A 23,243-nucleotide genomic window follows, 5' to 3' on the forward strand; every position below is an offset into this window, starting at 1 on the left:
AAATAACTAAAAAGATGGCCTACTGCTGAACAATCCTTTTCCTATGATACCAATCAAAAGGCTTATGAAAATTAAGGTTTTCCACGACAGGAGGAAGGCTGTAGAAGGTGATGAGTCATTTTGTCTAAAGTCAATCCTCATCATCTAGAACAGAATAAAAGTCATCTTAACACTGCAAATCAGCTGCCCTGCCTTGACATCCAGACATGGATGTCCTACAGGGAGAAGAGATGAATGATAATGAAGATGACAAGCACTGGCATCACCACGAGTCTTGGGGAAAGGTCAGAAAAGCTAGAAGAGAAGCTGTGGCTTAAATAGCCATCACATGGCAGCTTTCAGGTTCAGTCATTTTTTATTTTTTTCTTTTCTTATGAAAAGGATCTTTTACTACTCAAGTTTTAAAGAAGTGGTCGTAATTCTAGTCATTGTTGGTATCTAGAACTATTTTTCAGTTTGCTAATTAAAAATTAAAATACACAATGCCATAAATGGTAACAGTAGTGCCACTCAACAAGGACTGTGGAAGTGCTTTCCCAGAGTGCACGCATAGGTATTTTAAGTCTCAATGCCTTTGCATATACCATTTTGTCTACGAGAGTCCTCCCTGCTCTCCTCCAACCCTCCAATCTCGTTAGCCAAGGAAATACCATTTAAGACACAGGCTCCAACAAGCCCCTCTCCCACAACTTTCCTAGGACCTAATTCTCTACTGACCAACAGGCAGAAACTGTTCTACACCTCCCTAGGGCACGCAATGATGCTGCTTCTTATGTTCCTATTCCACAACTGTCCTAGCTCACCCTTGTCCCAAGACCATTGTCCCTGTCTCCACAAGTTTTCCCACATCCCTGTGAATTTCTCTGAGACCTCTCACCTTGGTGCTGGAGATGGCTTAACTCAGAGAGAGACCTGTTCTGGAAAGCTGAGTGGGATTTTTCTGCAGCCTAGGTAAAGGTCCCACATGCTGAGCTCAGAGAACCACCAAAGCTATGCCATCCATCTCCTTTCAAGAACCACTTAGAAATGCCAGTTCAAAGACTATCCTAACAACCAAGACTACCCACATCCCAAGATATTTTAAGGGGAGGACTAAGAGAAAGAAGGCTACCCTTTTGGGTGCTTCAGGTTTTTAAAAAGAGACTATTCCCATCACCACACACCTACCCTCTCTACCGTGGTAGGAATGAAGAGTGGCTTCTTCTATTCCCCAAAGCAAAGGAAGAGGACTCCAGGAGCATCAATACTAATGTAACTTAAAATATAAAGTACAGTTTTGGCTGAGCACGTTAGCTCATGCCTGTAATCACTAACTTTGGAAGGCCAAAGCCAGCAGTTCACCTGAGGTCAGGAGTTCAAGACCACTCTGTCCAACATGGTGAAACCCTGTCTCAACTGAAAATACAAAAATTAGCTGGGCATGGTGACTCATACCTGTAATCCCAGCTACCTGGGAGGCTGAGGCAGGAGAATCACTTGAACCAGGGAGGCGGAGATTGCAATGAGCCAAGATTATACCACTGCACTCCAGTCCGGGCAACAAAGTGAGACTCCATCTCAAAAAAAAAAAAAATAAAAAATAAAAAAAAAAAAAAATATATATATATATATATATATATATATATGGATAGATAGATAGATATAAAACATACAATTTTATTTTCCTAATTTAGGCTCTTCTATAAAAAAACACCCAAGAGAAGAGCTCAAATGCAAAATTAATTTATTAGGAGGTACAAGAAATATTAGTAAGGAAGAGGAGAAATGAGAAAGGGAAGGGTGGGCAACTGGAGGTTAATGTCTTTGGAGAAATTCAGAGTCAGTGTAAACTACAAATCTGAACGTGTTCCCTTATGTGCAAGAGAGCTGGAGCATGTATACATCAACTCCAGTGAGTAATATGTTGAAGATTGCCTACAGAGAAGGGTGTTAGTATGCCAGCACTCCAAGCTTACTTCAGGTAACATAGTGATGACAAACTGGACAATGCTAGCAAGAGAGAAGGCTCTCAGACGAAGACATACAGGTGCTGAAAGTTACAAGATGGGCCTGGTTGCGCTAAAGTGGCAAAGACAAGGATATCAATGGAGCACTAAAAGCATCTGCTATATTTATTATCATTTTGCCAGTAAATGGTAGCTGTACATCACACTTTATATTGCATATTATCTACTGTATATAGAACATCAGTTTAAGTACAAGGTTAACACATACAAACACAGTGTGATTCTGGATAATCCCTTTTGGTCTCAGTTACAATGTACATATTATTAATTTTTAAAATTGCCTCACCAGATATTTTCAAGAGAGAGAAAAGAAAGACTACATGGTGTGAAGCATGTAGGGTGGCGGGTTGACTGGAGTCCCACTAAGGGTGTTATCCAGTAACTGAGCAGGAGTTCAATTTTTCTATATTCTAGAAGTGCTTTAACTGTACGAATTTAAAACTTTTAATTCTCAATATCCGTTGACTTATTTTATTTGACTTCGTCTTTCATATGGAATGACATTTCAATGAGAGAGGAAACTGCTTCGTATATTCATGAATTTTTCAAAGATTCACAGCCAGTGACAGTTTGACCTAACATTCAGTCCTCTTCTCAACTCAGTATTCTTTCCATTTATGAATCTCCTAAGTTCCTCCTTGACTTTCAGTTCTTAAAATTAACCAGAGCCCCTGGATATCAGCACAATACTAACACCAAAGTATTGCTATTGCTTTGAAGACAATGTTTATTTTCTTGTCAAACTGATGTTCATTTGATGATATCTCTACAGAAACAAGAACGCATACAATGTCAGACACACACGAATAAAGTGGAGGATCTATATTTTTAAGTGCATGGTCTTTTAAATTTCGTCAAAATATTCAGTACCAAAAAGATACATTACATTTTTAGAATAGGCTTTAGAGTTTCCTATGGTAATATAAAGGGTAGTAAGTTCTTTTTATTTCCTGTGCTGTCAGATATCCCAATAATGGGAAAAAAATGTTGTAATGAAACTAGTGGAAAAATACTGTCTGTACTGAGAGCCATACAATAAGAATGATTGCATTAGGTAGGCTTCATCTAATAAAATATATTGCTGTATTCCTGAAAGGGGAAATTTGGAGATGTGGGAAATGGGAGAAAGGCCCAGAGCACAATATAGTCAATAAAAGCTTTCCCTATAAGAAGGAGTATTATTTTTCTCCTTTTGTAGAGAGCTGGCACACATATTTTTAAATGAATGGTTACTTTAATTGGTTTTTGACATTTTGGAGTTTCTCACCTTAGAAGTACCAAAGGTTCACACTGGTTTTCTGCTTATAAACAATATATTTCATTTGGCCCTCCATTTAGACTAATACAATGATGATTAATGGTTGTTTAGTAAGTGTATTAGTCAAGTGGAGCTGCATAGCAGAATACCATAAACCAGGAGGCTTAGGTTTAAACAACAGAAATTTATTTCACACAGTTCTGAAGACTGAGAAGTTCAATATCAAGGTGCTGACTGATTCAGCTCCCCAGTGAGGGCTTTCTCTTCCTAATTCCCAGTTGGATGCCTTCTCACTGTGTCCTCACATGGCAGAGGGAGAGACAGAGGGAGAGAGAGGAGAGAGACAAAGAGAAAGAGAGAGAGAGAGAGAGAGCATTCTATTCTCTTCTTTTTCTTATAAATACACTAATCCCATTATGGCTATCCAACCTGTATTAGTCTGTTCACATGCTGCTAATAAAGACATAACTGAGACTGGATAATTTATAAAGGAAAGAGGTTTAATGACTCAAGGTTCAGCATGGCTGGGGAGGCCTCCAGAAGCTTACAATCATGGTGGAAGGGGAAGCAAACACATCTTTCTTCACATGGCAGCAGCAAGGAAAAGTGCAGCGTGAATCGGGGCAAAGCCTCTTATAAAACCATCAGATCTTATGAGAACTTACTATCATGAGAACAGCAGCATAGGGGGAACCAACCCCATGATTCACTTGCCTTCCACCAGGTCCCTCCCATAACACATGGTGATTATAGGGACTACTATTCAAGATGAGATTTGGGTGAGGAAGTTCTCCTGGATAACATCCTGTCATGTGTTTTCCAAGATGGTTCCATTCTCCTCATCACTTTCAGATATACCAATCAATCGTACATTTAGTCTTTTCACATAGTCCCATATTTCTTGGAGGCTTTGTTCAGTCCTTTTCATTCTTTTTCTCTAATCTTGTCTTCATGCCTTATTTCAGTAAGTTGATCTTCAGTCTCTCATATCCTTTCTTCCACTTGATTGACTCAACTATTGATACTTGTGTATGCATCATGAATGCTGTGTTTTTTAGCTCCATCAGGTCATTTATGTTACTCTCCAAACTAGTTATTCTAGTAAGAATTTTTTGTAACCTTTTATTAAGGTTCTTATCTTCATTGCATTGGGTTAGACCATGCTCCTTTAGCTCAGAAGAGTCTGTTATTACCTCCCTTCTGAAACCCACTTCTGTCAATTCCTCAATCTCATTCTCTGTTTAGCTTTGTGCCCCTGCTGGAGAGGAGCTGTGATCATTTGGAGAAGACGCATTCTGGTTTTGGGGAATTTTCCGTATTTTTTGTGCTGGTTTTTCCTCATCTTTGTAGATTTATCTACTTTTGATCTTTGAGGCCAATGATCTTTGGATGGGGTTTTTGTGTGAGGGTCCTTTTTCTTGGTGGTGTTGTTTGTTGCTTTCCGATTGTTAGTTTTCCTTCTAACAGTCAGGTCCCCCTCTTCTGCAGGTCTGCTGCAGTTTGCTGGAAGTCCACTCCAGATTCTCTTCACCTGGGTATCACCAGTGCAATACTGCAAAATGCCAATATTGCTGCCTGCTTCTTCTTCTGGAAGTTTCATCCCAGAGGGGCACCAGCCTGATGCCAGCCAGCACTATCTTGTATGAGGTGTCTGTTGACCCCTGTTGGGAGTTCTCTCCCAGTCAGGAGGCACGGAGGTCAGGCACCAACTTCAAGAGGCAGTCTGTCCCTTAGCAGAGCTTGAGCCCTGTGCTGGGAGATTCACCCTTGTCAGGATCAGCTGCTGTTTTCAGAGCTGGCAGGCAGGAAAGATTAAATCCACTTGAGCTGTACCCACAGCTGCCCCTTCCCCCAGGTGCTCCATCCCAGGGAGATGAGAGCTTTATCTGTAAGCCTTTGACTGAGGCAGCTGCCTTTCCTTCAGAGATGCCCTGCCCAGTGAGGAGGAATCTAGAGAAGCAGTCTGGACACAGCCATTTTGCCACACTGTGGTGAATTCTGCCCAGTCCAAACCTCCCAGCCTTCCTTAGCACTGTCATGGGAAAACCATGGGAAAACCAGCTACTACTAAAGCCTCAGTAAGGGCAGATGCCCCACCCCCCACCAAGCTGGATTGTCCTAGGTCAACTTCAGACTGCTGAGCTGGCAGTGAGAATTTCAAGCCAGTGGGTCTTAGCTTGCTGGGCTCTATGGGAACAGCATCTACTGAGCAAGATCTGGCCTGAGAATTTCAAGCCAGTGGTTCTTAGCTTGCTGGGCTCCATGGGAGCCATATCTACTGAGCAGCATCTACTTGGCTCCCTGGCTTCAGCCCCCTTTCTAGGGGAGTGAATGGTTCTGTCTCACTGGGTTTCCAGGTGCCACTCGGGTACAAAAAACCTCCTGCAGCTAGCTCGGTGTCTGCCCAAACAGCCTCCCAGTTTTGTGCTTGAAACCCAGGCCCCTGGTAGTTTATGCACATGAAGGAATCTTCTGATCTGTAAATTGCAAAAACCATGGGAAAAGCATAGTATCCAGGCAGGGTAGCACAGTCCCTCATGGCTTCCCTTGGCTGGGGGTGGGAAGTCCCCCAGGTCCTTGCACTTCCCAAGCGAAGCAACTCCCTACCCTGCTTCTGCTCACCCTCCATGGTTTGCACCCACTGCCTAACCAGTCCCAATGAGGTGCCCTGAGTACCTCAGTTGAAAATGCAGAAATCATCTGCCTTCTAGGCTGGTCTTGCTGAGAGCTGCAGACCAGACCCATTTCTTTCAGCTATCTTGGCTCCTCCTCCCCAAGGCACACATATTAATATGTATAAATTCTACTTAATATCTAGAAAGGGAATAAAAGAGTTATTGAGAAGATTATCATCTTCTCAATAATTCTGATGTCTATCAGAGATTTTCCTACAATATTAGAACATAATTTGATCATCTATGTAATAGTGGGACAGAAATGAGTGTTTCTACCTTTAAACATTGGAGCTTTTTTTTGTGTGAGTGATTTAGTTCAGAATAACCTCCTAATCAAGCCTAAAATGCAGCTCACCATTACATTTACAGAGTGTGAATTTACTACACAATGTGGTAAATCATTCATCCAACAAATATTGTCATGAGAAACGAAAGATACAAAGGTGAATATTTTATAGCCTTTGACTTATTGGAGATTGAACTCAAATGAGGAAAGCATTTAAGCAGACAAGAATAATGCAAAATAAGTACAAATTAGGTTGTAGTGAGAACACATAAGAGAGACAATCAACTCAGATTTGGGGATTCAGGGAAGGCTAGCAGTTGGTCGTGAGAGACATGGAAGGGCCCTTATATATTCCAGACAAAGGCACTGACACAAAGGAATGCACACCATCTCTGGGAAACCAAAACTAGTTTGCTGGGCTACAGAGTAGTGAGTAAGGACTATAAATGGTAACAAATGGGCTAGGCAGGTGGAGACCTTCCAAGTCATGTTAAAAAGCTGGAAATTTGTCTGAATATAATAATAGTTATTTAAGGGAGGTAAAGGAAGAAGATTTCATAATCTTATGCACATTTGAATGATCACTCTGGCTATGCCATGGATACTATTCTTAGAAAATGTAAGAATTATAGACAGGGAAATGCTGAAGGGTGTTCTAGCAATAATTCAGATGAAAAATAATTGGTGACCTCAACTAGAGTAGTGATGGTGGGTGTAGTGATAAATATATGTAGTTGAGAAATATTGACCAAATAGATTTTGTAGGCCCTAGTGATTGGCTGGCTGCCAGTAGGAAAGAGAAGAAATATTCAAAACTTCTGGTCTGGGCAATTGGACAGGTACTATGCCACTTACTACAGATTGGAAATTGAGAAAGAGGTACAGTTTTGGTGTGTTAAGCCATTCCCTGTAAATAAAATTAGTATTTATATTATAACATTTACCATTGTTTTAAATTGTCTCATATAATGCATATTTACAGGTAATAAATTCAAGGCTTAAAAACATTAAATAAGTTGCCTAAGATGACACAGATCATAAATGATAACACCAGGACTGGGACGAGATATTATATGTTGAACACTTTTGCTTATTGCACTCTGCCTCCCTCCCCTAAAACTGCATTAACTCTTATGAGGCATAATATCTTTAATATCTTTAGTAGAAATATCACTGACTTCCTGAATGTATTCTCATGCCCTGAAAGGGATGATATTACCTTCCAAGCTATTCAATTTACTCATCCAGCAAGGCAATTTCAACCCCCCGGAGTGTTCTATCTTCACCGGCATCTTTAGTTTTAAAAATAACAACCTTGAAATACCTTTTCTACTTTTCCCTTCAAAGTATTCCACAAGTAAGTTGGAAATATAGTTTGCTTAAAAAAAACCAACTTATTCAGAAGTAGGTTCTCTTCAGATAATTAAATTATCTTATTTTTGTGATAGTTCCATGACAAAAATACCATGAAGTCTATTTCTCTGACTATAGGTAAATCATTTACCATGGACAGTTTAAATATATTCCATTTTCTGTAGCAATTTTCCCTATATTACTATCTCAGCATCAGAGAGGTTTTCTGAGATCAGTAACAAAAGAGGCTTTGCTTATATAAATTAAGTAAAATCTAATTTTCCCAGATTTGTAAAATAATAATAAGTAATGGATACAATTTTTTCAGTCACAGTTTTCTTTCACACATTTTTATTATAACTCGGTATTGGCTAAAAATTATCTATATCAAAATCTAGTAAAAGGGATTCTGGGAGGATGGTAGCAGCAACAAGCTTTGAATCCCTACATAAAAATAGATAGTAAAACTACACAGAATCAACCATGGCAACATTAGAGAACAGACTATCCTCAGGAATGTCAAAAACACAAGCAGGTGAAGACAGACTATACAACCACAAAACTTGATGATATTAGCATTTGAGAAGGAAAAAAAACAAAGCATCTGATGGACCTGAAAATAAGAAAATTCCAAAAGAGCCAAAAACTCATCACTGGAAAGCACAGTAGGCTGATTTGGAAATAACTTAAAATTTGGAGAGGTTTTGCTTAACTCAACATTGGCAGGGGTCCATAAAGGGAGCTTAAAGGATTCATTAAAAGTCTGGCCACTATACCATGTGTACCCTTGCAATGGACTTGCCATGCTTTCTCTTCAGAGACTGCTCACATTCAGTAGAAACTCCTGGGAGCAGAATAAAAATCAAGTAGGGTATGTGAAACAGAGATGAAGAAAATAGAAGCTCCAGATAAAAGTGGGGAAGGGGAAGAGAGTTTGGAAATCTCAGAAAGCAAGTCACCATATTTTTGAACACTACACAAAAACAAGAAAAGAATGAACGCTGTGAAGGTAGAAAACCTATCTGAGCAGGACTTCCTTCCAAAATGCTGGGAAAACTAATTTCCCTTAAAAATGAGCAAAGATTAAGTATTGAGGGTGAATCCCATATGAAGTTATTATAAGAAAAAAAAAAGAGAAAGAGAGAGAATAAGGATCAGGATAGTATCCCTACAGATAATGCTCAATGCCCAAAACAGTATCCTATTTTACACAGAGCTAAAAGATATTAAGAAAACTATAAAAGAACAGTGAAAGAAAAATATAAATCAGTATCAGAAAACCTCAGAGATAAAATGGCAGTGCTCAAAAAAAAAAAAAAAAAAAAACACATATAAAATGAAGATTAAACCAGAGGGAACATAAAAGTCAGTAAACACTGAGATGATGAGAAAATAACTTATGAGAAATACATGCTGAAAAAGGGAGAAAAAAATTTAAATCAAATAAACATGATGAAGATATTTAAAAATTTGAGAGAAAGTGGTAAATATTTAAGACAGGTTTTAAAAATATGTATAAATAAGTCTCTGAAGAAAAAAACAAAGACAACAGAATCAATACAAAAACTGTAATTCAAAAAAAAAGACTTTCCTTAAATAAATTTGAATCTATATATTGAAAGTGCAGTTTATAAACACGAGGTCATCAAGAAAACTAAGAAAAACCAATACCAAATCATATTCTAATAAAACTACTAGATCTAGATTTTAACAAAAAAGAAAAACAATTGATCATCTAAGCAAAAGAAACAAAAATAGCAAATGACTCATAGATATTACATTGTTAGCAGACTTTTCAAGAGTCACACTTTCTTTCACAACAAAATGGAGGATATTCTAGGAAAGAAAATGTGAACCATAGATTTTAGATACAGTTATCAACACGAAAGACTGAAGTGAATATTGTTTCCATAAGCCCTTACTAAGGAATTAGTAGAGAATGAACATCAGACAACAAAATGACTAAAGAGAATTAAACATCTAGAATATATAGTTACTTTTAGAACTAAGACTAAATGAGGGTTAAAAAAAAAAAGGCTGCAGTATGCAATGGTATTAAGTTCAGGCAATGTAGATGTAGTGTAACTCTAAAAAATTGTGGCGCATGAAAAGGGCATATGCAATATACATATATGTATATATGTGTGTGTGTGTGTGTGTGTGTGTGTGTGTGTGTATATATATATATAATTTTTTTTTGAAGTAGAGTCTCCCCGTCATCCAGGCTGGAGTGCAAAGGTGCAACCTAAGCTCACTGCAACCCCTGCCTCCTAGGTTCAAGAGATTCTCCTGCCTCATCTTCCTGAGTACTTGGGATTACAGGGGCCCGCCACCATGCCCAGCTAATTTTTGTATTTTTAGTAGACATGGGGTTTCGCCATGTTGGTCAGGCTGGTCACAAACTCCTGACTTCAGGTGATCTGCCCACCTTGGCCTCCCAAAGTGCTGAGATTACTGCAATGAGCCACCGCGCACAGCTTCGAACGGTATTTTAATTGTTCTTGTTTATTATGTTGGGGATGATAGTATAGCATTGTTATTTTAAGACAGATGTGTATATGATGTAAGATAAAATAAACGGGCTATTGAAATTGTACTATCCCCTGTGATTTTGAGACTGATTATTTATATAATATAAATGAAGTTATGTGGAAATCCTGTAGTCTTGAATTTGAATTGCAAATATCAGGATGAAGTCATGAGGTATTCTCTTTAAAAAACTATGTATGTATGTTTTCTGCCCACTAAGACGCCCAGAAGAAGTGACCTGCTCAGTAGCAATGAATATTCCTTGCACCCAGACTGTAGTCTTCAATTGTCATTCCCTAGTAAAAGAAACCAGAGCTTCTTGAAGAATTGGTTGATTCCAGGCTCAGGACTAGGAAAAGGCATATGATGAACTAGGAAATCTTGTCAAATTGTATAGTGAGCAAGCTCTCACAAGTATCTAGGATCATGTTGAAAGGACTCAAGAGACCACTTGAAGATCACTGGCATTACGACCCCTAACATTACAAGTGAGAGATGAGCAGATATTACATGTCATCTGAAGAAACACACCACCACCTAGAGTCTTGCCAAAGGGATTCAATTTGAATTTAATTGAGCCTCTGGTTCCAGGTACTAATTTGCAGAAGACAGAGGTCATTGGTGAAGTATGCCATGAAAATGCAGTCAGCCAAATCTATCAGTGGGAAACTCTGCAGGTCAAAGGTCCTGAGTCTTTCAGCAGATGTAAGGTTAGAGGGGTAGAGGGATGAAAGGGGAAACTGTGAATTAAAAGAGACTTAAAAAACATTTCAAATAAAATTTCTAATGACAAGACTAAGCTATATTTTAAACTAGAGATTAACACCTCAGTGACAACACTATAAATAAAGCCAAGTTATTACTTTAGAAGTTGAGATAGTGGTAGCCTTTGGGGGGGCCACACATATGAAGGGACATCTGGGGATCCTGGCAAAGTTTCTTAACCTGCTGATGATTGTATGGGTGTTTACTTTAATAACTCAAAAAGTTATCGATTTATTTGTGAAGATTTTCTATATCTCTATTTTCTTTTAAAATAACATGTTTTTAAATCCAGCATAATACACAATTGATCTAAGAGAAAGGACCCATTTTATTATTGTAAATATTTAAAATGCTTTCTTTTTTAAGATTTCTTTTTAAGTTCAGGGGTATATGTACAGGTGTGTTGTATAGGTAAATGTGTGCCATGGGGTGTTATTGTGCAGATTATTTCATCACCCAGGTAGTAAGCCTAGTACCCATTAGTTGTTTTTCCTGATCTTCTCCCTCCTCCTACCCTCCAGCCCTGATAGATCCCAGTGTGTGTTGTTCCCCTTTCTGTATCCCTAAGTTCTCATCATTTAGCTCCCACTTAGTGAGAACATGCACACATCTGGCTCTGTGTTCCCACACTTAGTTTGCTAAGGATAATGGCCTTGAGCTCCATCTGTGTCCCCGCAAAGGACATGATCTCATTATTTTTATGGCTGCATAATATTCCATGGGTGCATATGTACTGCATTTTCTTAATCCAGTGTTTCATTGATGGGCATTTAGATTGATTCCATGTCTTTGCTATTGTGAATAGTGCTGCAGTGAACATATGCATGCATATGTTCTTTAGAATAAAATGATTTATATTCCTTTGGGTATATATCCGGTAATGGGATTACTGGGTCAAATGGTATTTCTGCCTTTAGGTCTCTTAGGAATCACCACACTGTCTTCCACAATGGGTGAACAAATTTACGCTCCCACCAATAGCGTGTAAGTCTTGCTTTTTCTCCGCAACTTCACTAGCATCTGTTATTTTTTGGCTTTTTAATAATAACCATTCTGATTGGTGTGAGATGATATCTCATTGTGGTTTTGATTTACATTTCTCTAATGATCAGTGATGTTGAGGTTTTTTTCATATGCTTATTGGCCTCATATATGTCTTCTTTTGAGAAGTGTTTATTCATGTCCTTTGTACACTTTTTAATGGGGTTGTTAAAACATTTTTATAATGAGATCATGTTTCATACGATCCACAGAGACCTCTGTGACTCTAGCTTTGAATTAATCAATTATCTGATATTTGAGAACTACTGTAATGAGCAGTCACTGGTATTCCCCTGCTTCATGTTGATATTCACAGACCCTGGCATGCAGTAAATAGTCAATAATAATCATTGAAAGAATAATGGCTGCTTTTCAGATGGGATATTTGGTCTTGAATTTTAAATTACTAACTTTAAATAGACACTCCTTTATTTGCCAGCCTTTATAAAACTACTATGGTATAGAGAAGCCAGTCCATTCTTTGTAACCTCACAATTAATCTGGGGATAATTCTATTTTGTTAAACAGAAATTCTAATCACTTAAATAATAAATATTAGTTTTTTATATAAAATTTTTCTAGAGAAATGTTTATCTACTTTAATAATCTCTTAAAAAATATAAATAAGAAAGTAATTATAGGTAGCTTTGTATTTTTTCATAAATATCAAGCCCATGACACTGGACAGTCAAAAAATTAAATTCTAGTTGAAGAATACAGACCAAAATTAAAGTAGTATTTCATTTATCCCCAGAAAATGTACATCAATATTTTATAAAGTGAAAAAAAAAAGTAAAAACCAATATCAAAAGTTTGGGAAAAAGAATATGAGCTTATAGTTATTTGATGCTCAAAATGCAGGACCTATTTCTGGTATAGATTCATTTTTAATTATGACCTGAGGTTTTTCCAATAGCTTTAATCAGGGTTATTTAACTGCCTTCTGCACATTTCTTCTCTCCTTTGTTCTTCCTCTTTAGAACTCTGGCTTCATTTTCTCAAGTGTAAAATCTATCTCTGCTTTCAAAATATGACTATTACATTTAGGTCTTCTTAAAAAGAGATCTATTTTGAGCTATTACATTTACTTTCCAAAATCATTACCTTTGTCTTGAACAGAGAACTCCAGAATAGCCTAAATGTCTAAAAAATAATTATCCGTGATTTTTTTTTCCCTGAGAATTCAAAGCCATTTTTATCCTATGCCCTAATTGGACCTATATAGTATTTCCCTGATAAATTCTATGTTACTCTTTCTGGTATTGTTACTAACATTTGACAAATTCACCCCATTCCACCTAGAAATAACCTGGAAAATTCCAAAAATATAAAGATACTCTGAAATTTATAATCAAAACTTTGCTAGTCCTTAATTTTGCCAACGAACTCATTTTTTCATACCCTTGTGTTTGTGATCACCAACTATCAAATCATCTCATGCAGAACTTAGCAAATGGTGATCACTTCAGAACAGACAACAAATTTACTAACTTTGTAATTAGTATCATTAAATTAAAGCTATTAATTTTATTCAACCATGAAAACTTTAGGGAAATCTGGAGCTTAGAAATAGGCAAATGGTGTCTATGTGGATAACATTTATTTTATTTCATTACTTGGCATCATATAGATACAAGGTGACAGGGAGGGCTCAATTCTGTACAACAATGGAAAAAATCCAATGGAAAAAATCACTCAGAAGTTCTGGTTCTCTGACACATATGTATACAATGATTAGAGAGGCACAGGCCTACAGGCAACATTCACTTAAGGAGAACATTTAGAACAATGACACACCTAACAATGACAAATGGAGGGCGTTTTCCTAGACCCAGCTCTGCTGTGTTAGGCCTTGCACAAATGTATCTGAGCAAAGGATGATAGAGGGCTAAATTCCATCCTGTGTTCCATTTGCCAAGCTCACACCCTGACATGGGACTGCCTATCTCAGCATGTCATCTTATGGCCAAGCGATACTGTCCAAGTGTTCACACTCATCAGAGGGATGCCAGTCCCTAACAGCCACAAAGGTCCTGCTTAGACCAGCACTGGGCCTATCTCATATCCACCTTAGAGCCACTGAATGAAAATATGTAGGAGTGGGCCCCATCACTTTCCAAAGTTCTCTAGTGATCTCTAATGATTCTCAATGGCTTAGGGCAATTTTAGAAACAGGGCTATTTCTTGCACAGCATCCTTTCCATACATATGAATCAGAGTTTAGGCTGTGAGAAGGCATGAGGCTTTCCAAGCTGAATGCTGTCCGGAATCACTCTCTAAAGCTCCTCCCACACTTTAGTTGTCTTTGTTTTCTTTGTCTCTCATGACATATATAGTATATTTTGTGAAGACAAAATTGAGTTTGCCCTGCATTGTATCTGCAGTGTCTAGCACAGTCCCTGGCATGGATTCATTAGATGTTTCTGAATGAATATATGTATGAATGGATAAATGGGTAGTTTGATGCAGGGATGAATTAATTAATATGTTCTGCCAAACCAAATGTTTTGTATTGACTGCTTTATCCTCATAATACATAGGCTGAATCCAGGAAGCCCAAAATCAACCCAATGCTCATTTAAAAATCTTATGCCAGGTATACACATAATTAAACAGAAAATTATATTTTCCCTTCATGGATTTCATAATAAACTGGTCATTTTGTCACTGTATGAAAATAAGTTACAACTTATAAAAATTATAACACTGAGAACAATCGCAGAGAAAAATGACAAAAATAACTTTCAGATATTCAGATCAGGAGGATTTGGGGAACAAATTTTGATAGTCTCAAATTTGCTTAAAGTTGAAATTGCTGGTTCAAGGAAGATGGATAAAAGGAAAAAAGAAAACAAAATTGGCAGCTGATTTAATAAACTACAACAAAATTAAGTAAGATTTATGTTTCATGTATTTAATAGCATGAGTGGATTTCCCCAGGGAGCCATCAATGACCAGACTTAGGCTTCCATATAAATATATTTTACAAATGGTATAACTATGACTCTTGGCCTAGGTGACAGCATGAAGAAATCAAGTGTTTATAGCCATCAGGTGATACCTATACTTCACTAATCTTGTTAATTCCCCTCTTAAAATAAGTTTATTCATCTATATTTCACAGGATTGTGTGCAAAAGAGACAAAAAGTGCCAGATATTTCACAGAATAGAGCAAATACAAAGTACATGTTAATTCTCAGCCACTGTTTTACTAATTGACATTACAGTATTACTATTCTATAACACTAAGGGGGCATGGGTCTTTCAAGTATAAAAGGAAGCCAACTATATACTTCAGGAGATCCCAGAGGCAGAGAAATGATCAAAGCCCATATGGAGTGTTAGGTATGACAACTTAGAAAAGAGGGAGTCAAGAAAAACAGGGCTGATTACAATGTCGAACTTTTAGAGTTTAAACTTACAAACTTCCTTAAAATATTCACTTGTGTCTCCCTCCCTTAAATCATAATTTGTGTCAATTTGTATTAGAATTTTTTTCATTCACTCTCTCTATTTAACCTCCTCTCCATTTTATTTCCTGTAGTATCCCTAACTTTACACATCTCATGTACTTTATGAAAACAGTATCCTTTGTCCCCACGATTGACCATAACACCCTGTGCGTTCTTATCTTTCTCTTTATCCAGATGAATATTGAAAGTTTATCCCTAGTATCATCACACTCATACTTAAATCATGAAAGTTTATCTCTAGTATCATCACACTCATATTTAAATCATGAATTCCTTTACTCCTCTCTCTTCTCTTCCTTCATCTTTCTCTCTGTCTTTTTTTTTTTTTTTTCTTCCTTTTTAAGACAGGGTCTCACTTTGTCATCCATCCTGGAGTGCAGTAGCACTATCTCAGCTTACTGCAGCCTTGGCCTCCTGGGCTCAATCTTCCCACCTTAGCCTCTTGAGTAGCTGGGACTACAGGTGTGTGCCATCGTGCCTGGCTAATTTTTGTATTTTTTAAGAGATGGGGTTTCATCTTGTTGCCTAGGCTGGTCTTGAACTCCTGAGCTCAAGTGATACACCTGCTGTTGCATCCCTATGTGTTGGGATTACAGTGGTGAGCCACCATGCTCTGTCCAGCTTCCTATTTACTAAAGGCCTAACCTTGGTGAAATCAACTCTTTACTTACTCTGCACCTGAATACAAGCAGCTGAACAGAGCAGAAGGAAGACTCACAACTGTGGTCTCTATTCAACTTTGAAAATACAAGTGGCTACTCAGCGCTGTCCTGCAATCTTGCTTCATTCTCCTAGTAAATTAGCTTTCTTCTTCTCTTAGAAAACCAATTCACACCCTCTTTCTTATACTCAAATTTTCATTATCTCTCTTACCCCCCACCATTTTTCTCACTCCCTCCTAATGACCTTGCCTTCTATTTCTCTGAGCAAACTAGAAACAATTAGGGAAAAAAATCTCCAATTTCCAGCACCAAATCTGCTAAAGTCCCTGCCTCTGTGCTCATATTCAATGCCTTCCTTTCTGTTACCACGTGTGTTCTTAACCTTTCTGTGTGCCCTGATGCCCTTTAGCAATCTGGTGAAGCTTGTGGACTTTTTTCAGAATAGTGTTCTAAATGCATAAAATGAAACGCCTATTAATACAAAGGAAACTGATTTTATTTACATTCAGTTATCTAAACATTTTTAAATTGTGATTTAGTAATATATGTACTTTTTTATTAATCTATAATATAAAATGACTTAGCAGGCAGTCTACTAGCTATCTGTTTTAATGTAGTGGTGTAGTAAATGATATTTTAAGATATTTCCAACGGTTATTATGTGATTTGAAAATAATCTGTATTAGTAGCTAATTCTGATTTGTTGACAACGTTTAATATTGAAGGAAATGTTAAATTTCAGTTAGAGATTAGTAAAAATAAAAATGTTGTATTTTGCCCATTCAAGTTCACAGACTTTATTTATCCTATGTATGTGTTTCCTGGAAGTCAGTGGATCCATGTTTACCATGCCAGATAAGGCAAACCCCTCCATTTGGGCATTAAATACCAGTTCCTGTAAGATATTCATAAGAAAACTGTGTAAGGGTTACATTCTTAAAATAATTCCCATCTCCTCACCTGTCTACTTAATTATTACCATTGGCATACAACTGTTTATTAATATCTTCCACCACAAAGCAAGCAAACAAACAAACAAACAAACAAAAAAACAAAAATAATTCCTGTAACTTTGTGTCCCTCACTTCTTTGTTTACTTTTATGGTAAAACTACTCAGAGGAGCTTGTTAGAATCATTGGTTCTGGCTCCACTTTCTCATCTCTATTTCTCTTATTGAAGCTAAAATAAATTTTTTCAAAATATAAATAATAAATTAAAAACTTTGATTAATCATGCTGAAGGAAAGACTACATTTATTTTTACTCCCTCAATCAGAAATGCTATTACCAAATAATTGTTATGTAAACAGAAAGTGGCTTACCAAATTGGTAACCAAAAAATCAAAAATGGACAAAGGAAAAATATTATACCAAAATCAGGCAGTTAATCAGTTAGTATCTTTTGAATTTTCAAAAAGACTTTGTTGTATTTTGAATATTTCTGAAATTTGTTGAGATTTATTTTATTGTATTAAATAAGTAATACAATTTGTACTTAACTTTTGCATTAGTCCATTTTAATACTGTTATGAAGAAATACCTGACACTGAGTAATCTACAAAGGAAAAGAGGTTTAATGGACTCACAGTTTCACATAGGTATGGAGGCCCCACAGTCATGGCAGCAGGCAAGAGAAGCATGTGCAGCGGAACTGCCCTTTATAAAGCTGTCAGATCTCCTGAGACTTGCACACTATTATGAGAACAGCATAGGAGAAACCTGTCCCAATAATTCAGTTACAGGGATTTTGGGAGCTACAATTCAAGATGAGATTTCGTGGGGACACAGCCAAACCATATCAACTTTGTATTCTTATTTAAGTGTTGTTACAAAATTGTAAAAGTTTTAGATTCCAAAAAACCTAGATCTATACCTCAGCAAAAGCAATACTTAAAGAGGTAATGGCTGAGAATATTTCAAAACTAATGGTGGACACCAATCCACACATTCCAAAAGACCAGCAAACCCTGAGCAGTATTAAAAACATAGACAAAAACAAAACACATAGCTACATTGCAGTGAAACTATTTTTTTTAAGTGAAAAAAAGATACCCTTAAGAGAATCTAAAGAGAAAGGACATGTTACTCTAAAGCCAGAGTTTCTCAACCTCAACATGATTGACATTTGAGACTGAATAATTCCTTGTTGTAGAGGGATTGCAAGATGTTTAGCAGAATTCCTGTCCTGTGCAACCAATGTCAGCAACATACCCACCCACCAACTTGAAGCAACTGAAATGTCTCCAGACAATCAAATATTCAATGGGGGGAAAAATCACACCTGGTTGAAAACCACTCTTCTAAAAAGAGCAATAGTAAACTGACAACTGACTTTTCCACAGAAAAAATAAAATCTGGAAGATCATGGAATACTTAACAGGAATCTAACCAACCCTTTAAATTAACACAAAATATAGGAGTTAGAGAAACAAGTCAAATAATATCACAGACAAATCTATAAGTAGCCTTATCTCTTAAAGAACTCAGCATCATAAGAGAAAAGCTAGGTTGGAAGAGGTTGTTCTAGATTTTAAATACAAAAGAATAAAAAGACATAATAGCCAAATACAGTATGGATATTGATTGAATTCTGATTTGAAAAGAAGGCTATAATAGAGTTTTAGGACACTGGCAGAAATTTGTATATGGACTAGATATAGATATTATCAGAAAAATTTGCTACATTTTTTAGACATGATAATAGTATTGTGCTTAAGTAAGAAAATGTCCTTATTCTTGGAATGTGAATAAAACATTTAAGGATGAAGTAGCATGATGTTGGCAATCCTTATTTTGAAATGGGCTGATATAAAATATTAATAATATATATTTAACGAAAAATATCGGTGCATATATATGTGAAAATGCTAACATTCTCTGTTGAAATTTTTCGTTAAAAACTTTTTCAGAGGCCGGGCGCGGTGGCTCAAGCCTGTAATCCCAGCACTTTGGGAGGCCGAGGCGGGTGGCTCACAAGGCCAAGAGATCGAGACCATCCTGGTCAACATGGTGAAACCCCGTCTCTACTAAAAATACAAAAAAATTAGCTGGGCATGGTGGCGCGTGCCTGTAGTCCCAGCTACTCGGGAGGCTGAGGCAGGAGAATTGCCTGAACCCAGGAGGTGGAGGTTGCGGTGAGCCGAGATTGCGCCATTGCACTCCAGCCTGGGTAACAAGAGCAAAACTCCGTCCAAAAAAAACAAAAAAAAAAAAACTTTTTCAGACTGGATAGCACATATGTACATACACATGCACACACACAGCTTGTTGTTTAAAAGACATGTAAAATATAAAGATATGTAACAACTGAAATTAACAAAATGAAAAATTATATGCCAGCAAACACTAATCAAGAAAACGCCATGTGTATTTAAGTATTAGATCAAATATACTTTAAGGCAAAAATAATTACTACAAATAAAGATATTTTATAATAAAATGTTCATCAAGAAGATGTAACATTTTAAAATTTCCATGACTATTGACAGAATTGCAAATATGTTGAAAAATCCACAATTAACATAAAAATTTAACACATTTTCCTCAATATTTGATGATACAAGAAGAGACAGGATCAGAAAAGATATAAAAGATTTGAAAATATGAATAACAAATATGAACAAACAAATATATATGGGACACAAAAACTAACAACTGCAGAAAACATTATTTTCAGGCATATTGTTTATCAAAATTGAACTTATGCTGGGTCATAAGGCAAATTTCAAAAAATTAAAATCTGGCTTCAGTGGAGTTAAGCTAGAAATCGATAACAAAAAGATAACTAGAAAATACCCACCTATTTAGAAATTAAGAAATACTAAATTATCCATGTATCAAATAATGAATTACAGTAAAAAATAGAAAATATTTTTATCTGATTATAAAAAAATTACATAATGGATTAACTATCAAAATTTATGTGATGCAGATAAAGAAGTGTTTAAAAAAATTTGTAGCCTTAAATGCATAGATTAGAAAATAAAGTTTGAAAATTAATGAACTAAGCATTGATCTCAAGATTAAGAGAATAAAAGGAAAAAATAAACTCAAGGAAAAAAGAAAAAAGTAAATATTTAAAAATTTTTAAAATAATATTAGAGGGAATTGACAAAGTCACAGCTTGATTATTTTAAAAAAACTAATAAGTTGTTAAAACTGTTGAATAAATAATAAAAAAAACACAAAAGAGACAACACATAAAACCAAAGAAATATTACTACAAATTCTTTAGACACTGCAAATGTATGAGCATGTTATAAATGACTTTATGCTAATAAAATGTTAAAAATTTAGGTAATATGAAAAAATCTAATAAAGAGTATCTAGCAATATAAATAAAGAAGAATTTTAGAAATATAAATAGTCCTGTGTAGTAAAGAAATTAAATTCATAATTTAAAACCTGTCTTAAAACTCTAGGCCAAGGTGGCTTTCCTGGTAAATTTTTCTAAACATATAAGAAATAGTAATAGTTATCTCCAATCTTACAAAAACCCTTAGAATATGGAAAAAAGGTCAGCACCATCCCACTTGTTTTATAAAGCAATTATAATCTTGATACTAAAACCTAACAAGAAAACCACCAGGAAAGAAAATCAAGTCCAACCTCATCCATGAACAAAGACAAAAATTCTAACCAACATGTTAACAAGTCAAATTCAACAAATAGAAAATAAAACATAATGAATAGATTTATGGCAAGAAAGCAAGGTTGTTTTAATACTTGAAAATCAATTTGTATAATTTATCACACATTAACAAAATTAAGAAAAATCATGTGATCTCAGCAAATATAGAGAAAAAAAGTTTTGTAGAATATGCCATTTATAATAATGAAAAAGTGCTCAGCAAACTAGAAGTTCCTTGAATAAGATTTTTTAAATATCAAAAATAATATGTGAAATATTATATAAGTTTGGTTAGGTTAATGAGTATGTCATCAGCCTTCCAAAAACGTTTTTTTTTTTTCTTTTTCAGAAAACCAGTAGCAACAATTTATAAAACAGTACCACTGACAATAGCATCAACAAATATCACATAGGTCTCTTTGCTTCCATTTTCTGAGTGAATGAATGCCTAAGGAGCCCCAGGTGAAAAGAGTAGGCAGAGATGAAGGCTGAGTAGAGAATGGCATGTTGAGTTACAGAAGTGAGAGAGGTTTTAAGTATTAATGAGAAAAGGCCACATACTGAAAAACCCAAACATGAGGTCCTACAAAGATGGAGGCAGCTGTGGCAGGATTTCCACTGACATTTTAGGTTATATTTCAAACACTTGAAATAAGAATAAAAGCAAGTTAAGGAAATCAATGTGCAAGGTCAGAATCATATACAGCCGTGTGGTTTACAAAATCTCACGTTATCAAAATATCGCACTGAGAAGCACTTTGTAAAAGTGGGGTTTACTTAGCTATAACATAGATACAATAAAAATTTACTTTTCTTTTGTATACAAATTTAACAAACATATTCAATCATGTAGCCATCACCACAACAAGATACAGCATATTGCTATCACACACAAAAGCTTCACTATGCTCATTTGCAGAAAATTTTCCCACTCCCGACCAACCCCTAGCCTTTGGCAAAGTTTGCTATGTTTTGTGTTCTTATAGTTTAGTCTCTCACAAAATGTCATGTGCCTCTTCGCTATCAGAAATATATTTTAAAAGAATGTAGCAATTTCTAAAATACTTCAAAGAGGGTTCACTATAGCATCATTTTAATGAAATAATTTCTGATGGCTTCATATTCTAAGCACAATTCTAAGTAAAATTCCCATGCATATTATAATCATGTGTATTAATTAGACAAAACATAGCACTGATTGAAATTTATATAAAATAATTTAAGATAATTATATAATCTTTCCTATGTGCCAGATAGCCTTTCAAACACTTTCATTTCTATTATAAATACTTTCACATGTAATAACTCATTTAATCCAACAAAACTATAAGAAAATTACTATAATCCTCATTTTATGGATAAGAAAATTGACAGACAAAATAATTTGCCCAAGGTCATATGACTAGTAAATGGCAAAACAACAATTCAAACCCAGGCAGGTTGGTTCGATATCCATACAATTAAAGAAAGTAGAATATAATTTTCACCTGTAATAAATTATATCATAGCAACCTGGAAATGGAGGCTGACCTAGTCATGTACCTGTGTATGTACGCTAATAAATTAGATTCATCAAGTCATAGCACATTGCATATGGAAAGGAATTTAAAGTTCATCATGCCAAATTCTCTCACGTTGTCACTGGGGAAATGGAGGCCAGAGAAAAACAAAAATTTGTCTAGTATTACTAGTCTAATTTATTGCCAATTTGGCAGCAAAATACAGACATTCTTTTCTACACCATTTCAAAATATTAAAGGCACTTCATGCCAGTTGTCTGTTCACCTCGAAGCAGATACACCATGCCAGCTGTCTGTCACATACAGTGGTCATTTCTGAACACCCTCAAGTGCCTTCATTCTTACAGACCCCATCTGAATAAAAATACATGATGTGCCTTACACATAGGTAATTATGTTTTGTTCCATGTGACCTTGCTAATGCAGCATCTTTATATGACCCAGAGGGCCTATGTGAGACATTTATGAGAGCTATACCTTACAGAGATACTTTCTACTGAAGAGTGATTAGAATATTCAATCCAACCCTTAAACTCCCCAGGGAAATGCAAATGAGAGATGCAGACATAGTCAGCAGGCACAAAGTGGTACAAAGGCAGAAATCACGGAGAGCAAAAGCAAAAAACAGAAGTCACGATGCACTAAATTTCATAAGGAGCCAAAGACTTCAGGTTAAAAATGAGAACTGCTAACAGAGGATCAAACAGGAATATGGAGGCATGGCTGAAAGAACTAAGTCAATAGGACTAGAGTGCCCCCAAGGTCAATAGGGTGGCTTTTATACTATGTCAGGGAACTCAAAGTGTGGATCGTGGTTAATCTAGCAACATGAGAATCACCTGGGAACTGATTAGAACTGTAAATTCTCAGAGCCCACTGAGACTTACTGACTTTAAGATGGGGGAGGCTAGGCAAACTGTGTTTTTAAGAAGCACCTGGGTGATTCTGAAACATCATCGCAGTTTGAGAACTACTGTACCACGTCAGTGACAACATCCTACTGACCTACTGAAATAGGTCAGTGACAGCGGTCTGTATGACATC

General features: G+C 36.2%; 1 protein-coding gene across 1 annotated transcript in view; it reads left to right on the forward strand.

Moving 5' to 3' along the window:
- The first annotated feature begins 206 nt into the window (after positions 1 to 206).
- Positions 207 to 23,243, forward strand: part of LOC116537765 (putative heat shock protein HSP 90-beta-3) — a 33,455-nt gene continuing 10,418 nt past the window's right edge. Inside the window, exons 1-2 of the mRNA XM_032260050.1 lie at positions 207 to 284; positions 22,741 to 22,870. Of these exons, the coding sequence (XP_032115941.1) occupies positions 207 to 284; positions 22,741 to 22,870 (208 nt within the window). The remainder of the gene's footprint in view (positions 285 to 22,740; positions 22,871 to 23,243) is intronic.

Source organism: Sapajus apella, unplaced genomic scaffold, assembly GCF_009761245.1.
Source record: "Sapajus apella isolate SASKATOON/1434 unplaced genomic scaffold, GSC_monkey_1.0 scaffold4, whole genome shotgun sequence".
Taxonomy (NCBI): Eukaryota; Metazoa; Chordata; class Mammalia; order Primates; family Cebidae; genus Sapajus; species Sapajus apella.